At 45.7% G+C, this 15,267-nt stretch overlaps 2 protein-coding genes across 3 annotated transcripts; one reads left to right on the forward strand and one right to left on the reverse strand.

The window, feature by feature from the left end:
- Positions 1-446: 446 nt before the first annotated feature.
- Positions 447-3,042, reverse strand: LOC100274665 (uncharacterized). 2 transcript variants are annotated; one of them, NM_001349952.1, is made up of 4 exons: positions 2,641-2,915; positions 1,354-1,476; positions 967-1,086; positions 447-870 (listed from the first exon to the last, which is right to left on the reverse strand). In NM_001349952.1, exons 1-4 carry the CDS (start codon positions 2,672-2,674, stop codon positions 806-808), a joined length of 342 nt encoding a protein of 113 aa, NP_001336881.1. In that variant the 5' UTR covers positions 2,675-2,915; the 3' UTR covers positions 447-805. The 2 variants fall into 2 exon arrangements, with proteins under 2 accessions (NP_001336881.1, XP_023156016.1); XM_023300248.2 differs by having other exon boundaries at positions 480-882; positions 2,641-3,042.
- Positions 3,043-3,133: 91 nt separating this feature from the next.
- LOC100282794 (ER lumen protein retaining receptor) lies at positions 3,134-10,745 on the forward strand. Its single transcript, NM_001155700.1, has 6 exons — positions 3,134-3,419; positions 3,493-3,758; positions 7,809-7,924; positions 9,981-10,054; positions 10,141-10,204; positions 10,305-10,745. The coding sequence occupies exons 1-6, from the start codon at positions 3,329-3,331 to the stop codon at positions 10,339-10,341; spliced, it is 648 nt and encodes a 215-aa protein (NP_001149172.1). The 5' UTR covers positions 3,134-3,328; the 3' UTR covers positions 10,342-10,745.
- Positions 10,746-15,267: the final 4,522 nt, after the last annotated feature.

Raw genomic sequence — 15,267 nt, forward strand, 5'->3', positions numbered from 1 at the left:
GCTCCAGCAAACCCATCGCCTCTTCTCTTGGCCTAACTTAACGGACTCGACGCGTGGCGTGATTGTTTTTGGAGGGCGAGCTGTATACCAGTCGAGTGCTAGTGCTACCACGTCCCATCAAGCCACAGCTCTCCAATTCTTCCGCACATCCGCCCTTTCCTTGCCGATCAGATTACCATGCTTGCGCAGGATCTGATTCGAAAAGTCAAGCCTAATAATGCACGACCATGATTAGTTAGTTCGTTTGGCGGCTTCACGTTAACCTTATCCTGCCAGCGTACTCTCTTCCGCAGCTTCCTGCTACTGTTGTTCTTCTTTCACCCCCCTAATTAACAAACAAAAAGGGGTCGTTCCTCATTCTTGCCAGACACTTTCACTTCAGTGATTCTGTGACATGGCTCTTTCTTTGCAAGCTGAGCTCGTAGACTCTGAGCATACATTTTTTTGCATTGCAAACTGCACTATCTATATAGATACAGTGAAGTCTGAAGTCTGAAATATGAGTGCAAACTGCACTATTTATATAGATACAGTTAAGTCTGAAGTCTGAAATATGAGGTGAATAAGTCTGCAGCATATAGCCTAAACGACACTGCATTCACTGTCCCTGAATGACCGAGTTCAGCAGTAGCAGGTCTAGAGACTACACATCGTGTCCAATAACATCACTATACAACATCCAGCGCTGAAACGAGCTTTCACTGTCCCTGAAAGTTACAATCCAGAACCAGCGACCGAATCAACCATCCGCATAAATTCACGTGGCCCTGTTTCGTGCTGCTGCAAAACCTTTTGGGGTCCAGAATCACCCGTCGCGGATCAGGTTCGCTGGCTCGCTCAAGACATACTTGGGCAGCTCGTACTTGGCGCCTGCAACGGAGTCTTCAGTTTTCGACATTGGTCTTGCATGCACAACAGGACGGTAAAGAGAGTCGTGAAAATGGGGGGTAGCAAGTCCTTGCTCACCTCTCTCGTCGTAGCAGAGCGTCATGTCAGGGTTCGACACGATGATTCCAGCACTGTCCACGATGGTCTGTGCAAGGGCTAGATCGGACTCCGCGGCAACCCTCAGAGCATCCCAGATCTCTGGACAGCGAGGCGGTGACTCGTTACAACACTGATGTACGCTAATTAGCAGTACGTCTCATAGTTAAACTCCTAATTTTTAAGGATAATGATTGGACAGGTCAAAACAAGCACCGACCAGTTACTATCATGAAACTATATCGAAACATAAGAGATGACGAAACCAACCAACGTCGCGAGGACCATGAAGCGCGCGCGCGCGCGCACACACACACCCGCACAAGAACTGGTTCTGTTCAACTTGGCACAAACAGCTAAAACCTGTACCTTTTTGGCCTCCGTAGTGCGGAGCCGTGTCCCAGAACTCATCACGCATCTGTTTCAGCCGTGCCGGTGTAATTGGTTGGGTATGCTTCCAAGCCTTAGGCCTTTTCAGTTTCTTGCTGTTCTCTGTATTCATGAAAAAAAATGTATTTTAACGTTCATCCATCGGATACCAGGTCCAAAGGCATAGAGTTATCAGAGAGTACTGCTAAATGCTAATAACCCCCCCAATAGTGAGTTATCAAAGATACCCCATGGTGCTAGCATATAGAGGTAGTCGAGAAGGAATCATGATTCACGAACTGTTGGTAACTGAAGGATGCAATATTTTTTTTTCTTTAGTTGGCGGCAAGACCACAATTCACAAACAAGATTATGGATGGATGACTCTTTGCAGAACATGGAAAATGATTAGTGTCCGCTAAATTATCTATGTAGACTGTGAGCAAAAGCTACCATTAATTGAACGCGCAATTTGTGTTGCTGAAGTTAGGAAGCACAACAACGAAAATTTATTATGCAGATTTCCAATTGAGAATAAGAACTTGCAGAGAGTATCATTTTCTAGTAAAGTGCTTTAAACTAGATAAGGGACTAGCTATCAAAACCGCAAATGTGCTCAATCCGTAAAAAAAGGTTCTTTCGTCCTATGGTAAGCATGAACCGTCATTGCTATCGCTTACCTTTGCTTTTTATTACGTAAAATAAAATAGCTTTTGTCCTGCTAGAAAATATAGCCATCCTTTGGACAACTTTTTTTTAGAGAAAGGTTCCAACGCTTTGTTATAGTCGCATTACATTGACACTTGGGCACTTTTTTTTTTTGCTATGATAATGGTATCCTTCCACTAACCGAATACTAACTTCGGGATGCAAGAATTTCTACCACTACTGACTCCACTATACTGATAGCCGTACCAGAATTGGACAATTACAACTGATAGCCGTACCAAATTGGACAATCACACCAAATTGGACAATTACTAATAGCTTGTGACAAATTTGATAAAGCAGTAGTTTGTGAAAACAATCCAACCATCCGTCAGAGACAATTTGCTAAATTTCCTCCTGATCAACACTTCGGCAACTGAATTCTTTTATGACTCGTTAACTGATGCCTTAAAAGTTACGGGATGGGATTTAGCGTCACTTGCATAGACAACCGAGAAGAGTAAAGTACACGCGATTAATCCTACTAACTGTGCCTTGGAACGGCTCAAATCGGATCTTAGCACCTAACAGCACGCAGCCAAAGCAAACGTATCGAGAACGGAAGCATCAAGAAGATACCGTCGACTTTGGGGGTGGATCCAGCGCAGCCCATGGCGGCGGCCGATCAGACGCTCATGGAACGGGCGTTCCAGAAGCTTCTGGAAGCGGAGCCGGATCTCGCGGCGGTAGAGGCGGGTGGAACGGGGAGGGAAGAGAGTGGGGTGGATTAATAGGTGGAAGCAGGAAGGAGTAGGAGACGCGAAGCATCAGCGGCATGTGATGTGAGAGGCTGTGCAAAGTGCAAGCCTGAGGGAAGAAAAGCCGGCGAGGTGCTGTCACCGCGCAGGTGAGTTGCCCAGCCACGTCACCTCTGCTCGCTGCCCCACATAACCCCACCTACACCAACTTCACGGCGCCCACACCTCGCCATTTTTAACCGACACGTGGGACCGACAGGGAGTCCGCACCGAGGCACACGCGTCGCCGGTCGCTCGCACACCCCCCTCTGGATCTCTCTTGCTGCAGTGCACCAACTTCACTGGTCCATAGGGTCACTGGCATGTGGTTCCCACTCTGCAGACTCTGTCCACACCGGCTCACGAGGGTGCCACCTCCCTTCTCGTTTCTTCCTGTCCTGGTGTCCTGCCCACCTCTCCTCTGATCCTCTCCGCCATTTCTGTGCGCATCTGGAGCTGTTGTTCTAAACCCCCAAACCCTCCGTCCTAACCTCTGCGCCACCGGCGTCACCACCGCCGGAGCCGCAGCCATGAACGCCTTCAGGTTCCTCGGGGACATGACCCACCTCTTCTCGGTCCTCGTCCTCCTCCTCAAGATCTACGCCACCAAGTCCTGCTCAGGTAAGCCGTATCAGCGATTTCGACCGCCCGTTAGGGGGGCTTGCCGCTTACAGATCTGGGCGCCACCGCGCAGGGGTGTCGAGGAAGACGCAGGAGCTGTACATGTTGGTGTTCGTGGCGAGGTACCTGGACCTCTTCACGGATTATGTCTCGCTCTACAACTCGGTGATGAAGGTGGTGTTCATCACCAGCTCGGCGGCCATCGTGTGGTGCATGCGCCGCCACCCGCAGGTACGAAGGACGTACGACAAGGAGCAGGACACCTTCCGCCACACGGTGCTCGTCGCCGCCGCATTCCTGCTCGCGCTGATATTCCACGAGCGGTTCACCTTCCGCGAGGTAATGTTTTCTCTCTATCGGATCTGTCCTGGTTTACTCATTTTGAATTGGTGATGGTGTTACGGGATCCGTAATACAGTTTTAAGCTGTCTTCTGGTAAAAAAAAGAGAGAACATTTTATCTTTTGCATGGTTAGCCCCCCCCCCCCCCCCCCCCCATATTTTGTTGTTGCTTGAATGGTAAACTCTACTACTCTACTTAGGGAGTGTTTGGTTGTAGGGACTAAAGGTTAGTCCGGGTCACATCAAGCATTTGACTTTCAAATAGGAGTATGAAATATAGACACAACCATCGTCTCGTCTTTTAATCTTCGGCTGAGAAATTAGTTTTATAATCCGACTACATTTAATACCCGGAACGGAGGTTCAAACATTCGATATGACAGGGGCTAAATTTTAGTTTGGGGTAACCAAACACCCCCTTAGTATAACTGCAACTAGGCATTCTGTGTTTGACAAACTGTGCTAGTGATGCGACTGCTGTACGTTTGTCTGATAGTTTGGTCAGCCAAATGAAATGAGTATGAAATTGGATTCACAACACGAGTTAATTTGACAGTTTGGTGACCCATAAAATACAAATACTTGATTTCTTACTTGCATGAAGTCAAATGTGATCTATCTCATAGTTGAATAATGATTAGCAGGCAGCAGGAGATTGTATGTGTACATGACTAGTACTCCCCATGTTCCAAATTATAAGATGTTTTGGCTTTTCTAGATACACTTCTTTTATTATGTATCTTTACATAGTATACATCTAAGTGCAAAGGAAAAATAATGTATCTACAGACGCCAAAACGTCTTATAATTTAGAGTGGAGGGAGTACATGCTATTTGCGGTTGGTCAAATTTTCAGATTCATGTTTATGTGTATCTATGTTACAGTAGAGAACTTGATGATGAGTTCTCTGAAGGGCAATGCAATGCCTAGAATGTAAAGCGGATGCGAAACTGAAACGGCATCTTACTCTACGCAATTCACTTATATTTTTTTTCCAAATTTACAATTGTTTGCTCAGTTCACACCCATGTACTTTGATTGGAATCTATTGACACTTTTGCAAATCTGTTAGTACGGTTCACTTGCTTTTACATACTTTCTTTTATTAGTAATTTCCTGTTTGGCATGAGTTGTCTTACCTTATCATAGTTGTTGTGATCATTAGCTACTAACAATGTTTACAAATTGTATAGTCGAAGCTAGTCGCCGTGGGACTGACCAGGCGATTAATCTTGATTAGTCGTCGACCAGGCCGATTAGTCGAGCCTAGTCGATCTTAGTCGTCCTATATATCAGGACATATACCTACTATATGTATACACAATAAAGCAAGCATCAAGACTACATTATTGTTTAGCTGGTGACTTACTTGTGAGAGTTGTTTTCTGCACTGTCTAGAGCTCCATATTCATGTCCCAAACTTCATTTATTTGCTGACTTGCTGCTGGAGTACCAAACCAAAGTAGGACATAATTAGCAACACTAATGTAGTCTTGGTCTTGACTAACTTATAAGTAGAGCAGCTCAACAGTAACACTACTGCATTAGCAAATAACTAACATCTAATCGACCATAGCAGCCACACAGCCAGCATATTACATAACCAAACTAGTTCAGTACTACATTGGCATTCAATAGTCCAACGCAAGTAGACAACCAGTCATGTAATTAAGCAAATCATCATTCAAACAGAAGCCTCTGTCCATCTCCCGTTCTTGTTGGTGCAGATCCATCAGCGAATAGATTCTTCATCCTCTTCCATTGATGTTGCTGAATCAGATTCTCCATGCTGATCTTGGTCTTCATCGTCATCTTCTTCATCATTATCTTGAGTCACTTTCTTCCTTGGACGCTTCCTGTTCCTAGTATAAGTATGCCTCATAGGGGCAGCAGCAGCCGCCCTAGGCAAGTTACGCCCCTCTAGACTCTGAGTTACACCAATAACATCATCCACAAGAGCCCAATTCATAGCATTGCCACCACCTTCTTGAACTAATTCGCAATTTTCATCAACACATTCATTTTCCCAATGAAATTGCTCAAGCAAGAGTGTATTGTATTTCTTCCCTTTGGAACCAAGCTCTCTATTTGAAAAAAACAGTTTTATATCATCTGGTTGTAGCTGACATATACTAACTTATTTAATCTTTGGTGTTCTAACCGGTTTCTCTTTTTTGTATAGTCCTACACATAATACAATGCAGAATCACATACCATGCAAAGAATATTGCTACCAAAGTCCAATTACTTAGCAGTAGTACTTAATGAGAAAATTCACTCCAATTACGCTCACATCTAGATGCAGCACAAAGGTTAATGATTCTTTTTGCTAAATATTGGAGCTTGTATGTCAGGCCACCATATGCACCCCATCAAAGAATTGTAATTTGCATTTCAGACATACATTTTCATTCTTAGTTCATTGTTTTTTTTCGAAAAAAGGAAGGAAATAATACATAATTTACTAGGATTTTCTATTTCTGTCTCCTATTGCTCCTTCCTTTGAGAAGGATTCACCTTCAGTCCTCTCATAGTCATCGGCTTGCTTACTTATCTTGTTTTGCTCTCCATCTTCATAAATATGATTCTCAGCCTTGTAGCTGATCTCTTATATTTTTCCATGGTAAAGTGCTTGCTTGGACTCAAGAATAGGGCTTCCCCATACAACTTTTGCTCCATTTGGTTTTCTCATCTCTTGTCATAATATTCTAGTACCTCTATAAGTAAACTTGGTTTGTCTTTCAACGAATCCTTGATGGCAGTCTTTGCAACGTCCATGGCTGTCATAATCTTAGAAGCTGCTGGTGTCTCATCTCCATCTGCTATCCTTAGAGCAACAAGAAGTGTTTGTGAAGTTCTTAGGCAATTATCCACTTCATTCCAAAATGGCATTGAAAGGACAATGTTCTCAACTTGCCGACCTTCTTTAGAGGTGGAGAAGCTGGTAGCATGCCATTCATCACTAACAAATAAATTCCTCAATCCATTCCTGCGCTTATGCATGCTTGCCAATGTGAGAATTGAAGTAGCAAAGTGAGTAACAGCTGGCCTCACAAGATCTTCGCCTATTTTATGTCTCATAGTCTCATTAGATCAAGAACCCTCCATGCTTGTAGATGAATCTGCACACCTTCTTTTCCATGTTGATCCAAGTGTTGAATTCCTTGATCTTCTCAATGTTCTCCAACAGCAAATCCAAGAAATGAGCAGAAGAAGGTGTCCAAATGTGTGATCCTCTCCATTAGAAGCCTCCCTGTTGCCTTGAAGTTGGCTCCACTGTCAGTGACAATCTGCACCATATGTTCCTTCTCAAACTTGTCAATTTGCTTGTCCAACAAGGTAGCCAGCATGTGTGCATTTGTTATCTTACTTGAAGCATCAACAGACCATAGGAAGGTCCCTGCTGGACTTTTCAGGAAATCGATGAGATGGCAGGTGGCTTGTGTCAGTGCACCCATCAGACATTATGGTGCAACCATATTTCTTCCAAGCCTCCTCGAGATTATTCCTCATCTCTGATGTTCTGTTCACAGCTCTTCAAGCAGTGGAGTCCTAATATCATGATATGGTGGTGAGCGAGCGGTACCTAGGACCGTAAACCGTATTGCCCAATTGACTCCAGCATAATTTCCCAGGTTCTTGAGTTAACCACATTCAATGGTATGCAATTCTCATAAAAGAAATCAGTGATCGTCAACAATCAGCTAACTTATATTTTTTCCAAATTTACAATCGTTTGCTCAGTTCACACCCATGACCCATGTGCTTTGATCGGAATCTCTTCACACTTTTTGCAAATCTATCAGTACAGTTCACTTAACTTTACATACTTTCTTTTATTTATAATTGCCTGTTTGGCTTGAATTGTCTTACCTTATCATAGTTGCTGTGATCATTAGCTACTACTAAAACAGAAGTTCAATGATAACATATCAGAATCCTCAAAATATTATAAGTTACATGTACACTGAAGTGTTACTAATTGTTCCAAAGATTCATTGATGGAGACAGAGTATCCTAAAAGGCTAAAATACTGTTCCTTTGCAGATATGCTGGGCATTTTCAATCTATTTGGAGGCAGTGGCTATTCTCCCACAATTAGTGTTGCTCCAGAGAAGCAGAAATGTGGATAACTTAACTGGACAATATGTTTTCTTCCTTGGGTACGTTTTTTACTTCTTGTCGGCAATTTGCTGTTTTTCTGAACACATCTGTTGTATTCAAAGCCTGCTATAGTGCTATCCGGTAAAGGTCCATTACTCCATTAAACAATTTATGGCATTGAACTCTGTCCAATACTGCAGTCTTGAAATATACCAGCATTTAATAGATATGCATATCCTCACTAAGTGGCACAACCCAATAGAAGAATTTAGACAATTGTGTTTAGGGTTAGTTAATATCTGATTGATGCTATAGGATAATTTAGAGGGAGGAATAGTGTTGGTTTGTACAACTATGTCATTGTCAGGGCATCTTAAGTTGTACTTATAGTCATGAAGTCTAAAAACCCAAAGAAATTTAACCTTTTAACCCTGGATTTCTAGCTTAATTTCAAGCAGGCACTATACACAACTATGTTTTTATTTGTTTACCATTTTTAAATCATACTTGGATTGTCTTTTCTGGTTAATTTTCAGTTTGGTATTACTATCTCTGTCTCTGAATGATTCAATTCTGTCCTAAGTCAAACTTTTCTAAGTTTGACCCAATTTATAGCATAAAGTGCAAAGATTTATAGCACCAAGTTAGTATCATTAGCTTAGATACTCGAGTGTGCAACAAGGTATTCCGCGGACGTCGATGCGCGAGTAGGCGCTAGGTGGAGGACCATGGGGCCTAGGGTGGTAGACGGACAGCTAAGCGGTGGTGGCGCCTCAGCAACGTTGGACAGCAATTCCGTGGCGATTTTGTGGTGCTAAGGTGGACTGAGGCGATGAGGAAGCGGTCGGACCTGCGCGGCGGGCGAAACTGTGACTCAGGAAAAGAAAGTTGATGTGTGGGAATGATAAACTGCACAGGCTGCACGTCAAAAAGAGAGCTCGTCACCATGCTGCTTCCCGATTTCATATCCATGTTCCGGCCTCAGTGCTGCTCCTCGATCTGTTCCCGCCAGACACCATTCCTGACATCAAGTTGCAGTTCCTCCCCCCGCCCGGCTGCTGTGACCTCTTCCTCCCTCCGTGTGCCACGGTGAGCCGTAATCCAAAGGCCAGACCTCCTCGTTGCCAGTTGTCGTGACCTGAAGCTAGGCAAGATCTCCTGTTCTCCTCACGCCTCCGCTCTCCTCTGCTCCTCTCTCCTTTTTCTCCCTGTCATCTTCCTCCTCTGTAGTCCTTCAGTCCTTCCTCCTCTGCTCCTCTATAAATTTCAGAGGCATATTATTAAATCCTTCCCTGCCTTAGTGTTGTCTGCTCTGTAGGTACTTGGCATGTAGTTATGTTGCATCTATATACATGTACATCTTTGTGGATATTAATAATACGCCTCTGAATTCTATGACTATGATTCATTATTGCATCTAAGAGGCTGTTTGGTTAGATGTTTTTGTCCGTGATCCATTTACAGTGGTATTTATTCCCTTTCTTTTATGGTTGGTTGGGCCAGTCCATAACGATTCACACCATAAATGGATACGGAGCCATATCTTTTCGTTACCACTCCTCAGCTAGTGTTAATACATAACGTTAAGTTGTTAACTAACCAAACATATCTCGCTTTCTGTTGCACTGTAACCAATAGCAGTGGGATCCATTCACGTTACGTTAACCACTCCTGCAATGAATCAAACACCACCTAATATTAATATGCCTCTGCAGTATGTCTGTTGGTGTGGTGTTGCATCTATAGACTACGTCAAGGCATGAATATCAACTTTAATTTATTCAGCCACACATATTCGATATAATTTGGCATAAACACTTAGAGAACGCCTAGGTGTGCCTTTTCCAACCTTGACATACACCATAAAATATATTTTTATAATGTGCTTATTCGGTTTCATAAATATTTGTGGTTTTTTCTACAAACTCGGTCAAACATAAAAAGTTTGACGTAAAACAACTCTAGGAATTGATTTATTCAGGTATGGAGGGAGTATATATTTCCTAGAGTTGCATCATGTGGCAAGAACAAATTCACTAGATTAAATTCTCTTCACACTTTTTAAGTTCTGTAGCTATTTTGTCTCTTTATAGTAACACCATACTTATTTTTCAGGGCCTACCGTGCGTTTTACATTCTAAACTGGATTTATCGTTATTTCACGGAGGGTCATCGCAGCAGATGGATCCGTAAGTTGTCACTTTTGTATGGTTTAGTGTTCTATCCCACATCTTTTTATCAGAATTGTTGTGCACTAATGGTCTTTCTCTTTCAGCTTGGCTTGCTGGTTTGGTGCAAACAGCTCTGTATGCAGATTTCTTTTACTATTATTTCTTAAGGTAAACTGCGTACCATTGTGAAATGTCACATACCGTTAAAATCTATCATCATATTTCTTTTTTTTACTTATTATTGATGCTTTCATTTCGATCATTGCAGTTGGAAGAACAATGTGAAGCTCGAGTTGCCTGCTTGAGCATGCTTCGTTTTGCCAGAAAGCGTGCAAGCTACGTGACTCAAGTTTTATAGAATTTAGTTGATTATATGGGCATGGAGAGACTTGGTAATGACGTGAGCAGTTGCAGTTGATGCCAAACCCTTGATCTTGTCTGCGAAAATTGGCATTTGTGTTTCCCATGGCCAAGACGATACGATTCCAAAGCTAACAGATGCTGCTGCACAGAAGTAGGCTAGTTCCTTTTTGTACCTCAATACTTTTGATATGGAAAATCATATACAGTTCAGTTGGTCTGTTTAACATTCGATTTCACTTGCTCCAAACGAAAAATGCGATCCAATGTTCGTGCGATTTCTGTGTAAAACTGTTACACTTTTGACTGTCCTCAACAATCCATTTTTTATATATAATGTCTTGGTGTTACTTTGGCCTAGTCTTCAGCTATCCAGTTTTTTGGGCTTCCACATTTCTAAAATAAAGTACAGTTTATGTTTTAGACCTTGTTCGTCTGTGTCGGATTGCATCCGAAATCGTTCCAGCTAATCAAAGTTTATATAAATTAGAGAAGTAATCCGGTTAGGAATAGTTTCGACTCACCAATCTAACACAAACGAACAAGGCCTTATCCTAATAGGAAATGTAAATGTCGAGTATAACCATGCGAAGTACTATACAGTTTATGAAGCATTTGGTGGTAGTCTGGCATACTTCTCCAAGCTTTTGGTCCGTCATAATATGTAAGGAGCTATAATCCGTCTGTTTGGTTGGTCGTAGAGAAACTGCATGCACGAATCCTCAAAACACATTTTGTTTGTTTTACTTCTCTGCATAACCATAATCAGACTGAGCGGGTACAAGAAACGACAGCAAGCCAGGAGACGGCCGCCCATGCATTGGCACATTTTTTGAGAAATCTTTTTAGTTTGTTTTGCTCCGTTGGATTACGTTGCTCTGCCCTTGGATTACTTGAGTCATTTCTTGGTTTACTTGGCTGCTCCGCAACATGCTGGTTCCTTTTGTCATAATACCTAACGGCTGTGGGCAGAATGAATGAAAAAGCAGACGAAAGACACTATACATACCAATAGAATGATAAATTTAGAATAAAGCTAGGTGACGTCACGGCATTTGAGAACCAATTGCTTCTTTTGCTTTTCACCAACCTTCATGTACAATCTTATTTCGTAATTAAAAGATTTAATCATCGAACTGATTTCATATTTAAAGAAAACTAGGATACACATGATATATAATATTTAAAGATTTATTTGTGCACTTTTCTCTTATACACGTTCTATATTTGTCCAGAATGCACTAACGCAAACAACTAAACGTAAACATATACACAAACCTAGCCTGCGCACAAAGAGTCTGGCTTATCACGTACGGATCAGGCTGGCACTGTCCAACAACCAAACAGGTGGAATATGTCTAAGCTTAGTCAATTGAATTGAAGAACTAATTTTAGAAAAGTTAGAAGTTATGGCGCCTTTAAGAAGGAACCAAACAAAACCAAAAGATTTAGAAGGTCTAGGTCATCAGGAGTTGGGGCTCATTGGGGCTTGTAATATTATAGGTTATATATAATTAATATATGATCGACAAGATCATCGGGTGTTAGGGCTAATTGGGGCTTGTAATTTTATGTTATATATACATTAATATATGATCGACAATGGATATATAGTATTAAGTGCATATATAGTATTACGCATAATGCTAAGATCTCATGACTATTGTAGAAATACTAGCGCGGGGACCTAACTTTTTTGCAATTTAGCCTATTTTATGTTTTATTTTCATAAATATGTTCTTTTCAGTTTTATTTTAAAAAATAGACTCATAGATCGACGCCAACACTATTGGCGCCTAGCATCCACGGGTCAACTTCAAATGTATTGGCGCCTAGGTCCCTGCCACGAGTGTGGTCGTGGCGACGGGCGACGGCGAGGCGCCAACGTGGCAAGGGTACGCGCCAAGATCCATGGCGCCGACCTTGACGCCATGTATCTTGGCGCCTACCCCCTTTATATGGACCCACTTGGCTGGTTCCCTTCTCTCCCAAAGAACCATTGTTCACTACGCTGCCTACTCACCCGCATCGCCGCGGCACGCCCTGTCATTTGCTCGTTGCGCCACCGCCTGGTCCCCACGTGCCACCTGCTCGCCGGCTAGTCGCTCCCCGTCGTTTGCTCGCCATGTCGCCAGCCCCACCTAGCAGCCTCTCCGTGTCTACCGCGCTGGCGCCTCACCACTTGGTTGCCTGCCTGTGCCGCCGTGCCCACCGTGGATACATGTGGTTGACCTTGGATGGGAGGTTGGTGTAATATCAGATTGGCACCAAGGAATACTCAACGCGGTTCGTGAACAGATGGATGGGTACCCTCCTTCGCACCACAAATGGTGTACACGACACCTTGCTAAGAATCTTCTCCGCTAGGATGGCGTGAAGGATAACTTTGAGCTTTTCCAGGAGACTTGTCGACAGTTGGAAGACATGTTTTTAAAGAAAAGCTAAAGAAGCTCAAAGTCGCAACAAATGTTGAAGGCAGATGCGGGGGACAGATATCCCCCGGGTCCACTAGAAGGCTAGAAGACCTCGCGAAAGGCTTTGGGCTCGATATTTCGCAAGGCCATCCCTTCGTGGGCCTGGGGAGGAACGTCTGGCGAAGTGGATCGACGCAAGATCGGATCAACTCAAGCCTAGACGACCCAACGGATTTGAGCGACATCCACAGCAGTAACCCGACTTTCCCGCGCTGCGTCCTCAAGCGTCGGAACTGAATGGCGATAAGTCGGCAGAATTATAGGAAGATAGGTTCAGTTGGTTCACTATTACATAGGCACACGTTGTTATCATATCCGCATGTAACGCCCCACAGTCGAGTATATAAGGCCTAGGGGCATCCCCTCAAAAACATCTCACTCCTTAATCGTCTACTCAGCTCTCTAGCATCTCTCGTACTAGAGAACTCCCTTGTAACCCGCCACACAAAAGATCCACACCAGGACGTAGGGTGTTACGCATCTCAAAGCGGCCCGAACCTGTACAAGATTGTCTACTGTCTCTCGTGCATCTGGCACGAACCATCGAGCTATAGTCGGTAACACCGTCCTACTCCAAAAAACACCTCGAGGGGCAACCCTGGGTGCGCGGTCGGACCCAAAACACCGATAACAGAGATTGGTTGTCTGGATTGATGCCTGAGATGGAGAAATGGACGAGAGCTTATGACTTAGGTGGATGCAGGTATGAGTTCTAGTGTAGTAACATGGTGAAGTCATTCAACAAATTTGTCGGGGACCATAATTAGGGGTACCCTCAAGGCTCCTAATTCTCAGCTGGTAACCCCCATCAGCATAAATCTGCAAAGGCCTGATGGGTGCGATTAAGTCAGGGATCAGTCCATTCGAGGGACTCGATCACGCCTCGCCCGAGCCTAGCCTCGGACAAGGGCAGCCGACCCCGGAGGATCTCCGCCTCGCCCGAGGCCCCCCTCCAGCGGCGAACATATTTTCGGCTCGCCCGAGGCCCTGTCTTCGCCAAGAAGCAACCCTGACCAAATCGCCGCGCTGACCGACCAAATCGCAGGAGCATTTAATGCAAAGGTGGCCTGACACCTTTATCCTGACGCGCGCCCCTCAGCCGACAGAGCCGAAGTGACCGCCGTCACTTCGCCGCTCCACTGACCGGCCTGACAGAAAGACAGCGCCGCCTGCGCCGCTCCGACTGCGGTGCCACTTGACAGAGTGAGGCTGGCAGGCAGGCAGGCCCGGCCGCAGGCACCATAGGAAGCTCCGCTTCGCCCGACCCAGGGCTCGGACTCGGGCTAAGCCCCGGAAGACGGCGAACTCCGCTCCGCCCGACCCAGGGCTCGGACTCGGGCTAAGCCCCGGAAGACGGCGAAGTGGCGAACTCCGCTCCGCCCGCCCTAGGGCTCAGACTCGGGCTAAGCCCCGGAAGACAGCGAACTCCGCTCCGCCGGACCCAGGGCTCGGACTCGGGCTAAGCCCCGGAAGACGGCGAACTCCGTTCCGCCCGACCCAGGGCTCGGACTTGGGCTCAGCCCCAGAAGACGACGAATTCCGCTCCGCCTGACCCAGGGCTCGGACTTGGGCTCAGCCCCAGAAGACGACGAACTCCGCTTCGCCCGACCCCAGGACTCGAACTCCGTCCTGGCCTCAGCCAACGGCCTCCGCCTCGCCTGACCTAGGGGCTCGAACTCGACCTCGGCCACGGAAGACGGACTCAACCTCGACCTCGGAGGAGCCTCCACATCGCCCAACCTAGGGCGCGGGTCGGCCACGTCAACGAGAGGCGCCATCATTACCCTACTCCAAGCTGACTCAGGCTACGGGAAACAAGACTGGCGTCCCATCTGGCTCGCTCCGCCAGATAGGCAATGATGGCGCCCCGCAAGCTCCCTGACGATGGCGGCTCTCGGCCCCCTTACGGAAGCAAGAGGACGTCAGCAAGGACTCGACAGCCCCGACAGTTGTCCCTCCGCCAGGCTCCGGCGCTCCTCCGACGGCCAAGACATCACACAAACCGGGCGCCAAAATCTCTCCGGCCGCCACGATGGCGTGTACTTAGGGCGCTAGCTCTCCTCCGCTAGACACATAGCACTCTGCTACACCCCCCAGTGTACACCTGGAACCTCTCCTTACGTCTATAAAAGGAAGGACCAGGGCCCTCTTAGAGGGGGTTGGCCGCGCGGGGACGAGGACGAGACAGGCGCTCGCGTGAGGCCGCTCACTCCCTCTCCCGTGTGGACGCTTGTAACCCCCTACTGCAAGCGCACCCGACCTGGGCGCGGGACGAACATGAAGGCCGCGCGATTTCCACCTCTCTCACGCCCATCTCCGGCCACCTCACTTCCCCCCTTCGCGCTCGGCCTCGCGCCGACCCATCTGGGCTGGGGCACGCGGCGACATTTCACTCGT

The sequence above is a fragment of the Zea mays genome, chromosome 6 (genome assembly GCF_902167145.1).
Source record: "Zea mays cultivar B73 chromosome 6, Zm-B73-REFERENCE-NAM-5.0, whole genome shotgun sequence".
NCBI classification, from domain to species: Eukaryota; Viridiplantae; Streptophyta; class Magnoliopsida; order Poales; family Poaceae; genus Zea; species Zea mays.

What these genes read in the sequence shown, in the direction of transcription:
- LOC100274665 (XM_023300248.2), bottom strand. Translation starts at nt 2,674, where the DNA reads ATGGGCTGCGCTGGATCCACCCCCAAAGTCGACG. An exon ending in GCACTACGGAGGCCAAAAAG is followed by an intron (nt 1,087 to 1,353) that starts GTACAGGTTTTA and finishes CTCGCTGTCCAG; the next exon opens with AGATCTGGGATGCTCTGAGG. An exon ending in GCTCTGCTACGACGAGAGAG is followed by an intron (nt 883 to 966) that starts GTGAGCAAGGAC and finishes CGAAAACTGAAG; the next exon opens with ACTCCGTTGCAGGCGCCAAG.
- LOC100282794 (NM_001155700.1), top strand. Translation starts at nt 3,329, where the DNA reads ATGAACGCCTTCAGGTTCCTCGGGGACATGACCCACCTCTTCTCGGTC. An exon ending in AGCGGTTCACCTTCCGCGAG is followed by an intron (nt 3,759 to 7,808) that starts GTAATGTTTTCT and finishes GTTCCTTTGCAG; the next exon opens with ATATGCTGGGCATTTTCAAT. An exon ending in TCATCGCAGCAGATGGATCC is followed by an intron (nt 10,055 to 10,140) that starts GTAAGTTGTCAC and finishes TTTCTCTTTCAG; the next exon opens with CTTGGCTTGCTGGTTTGGTG.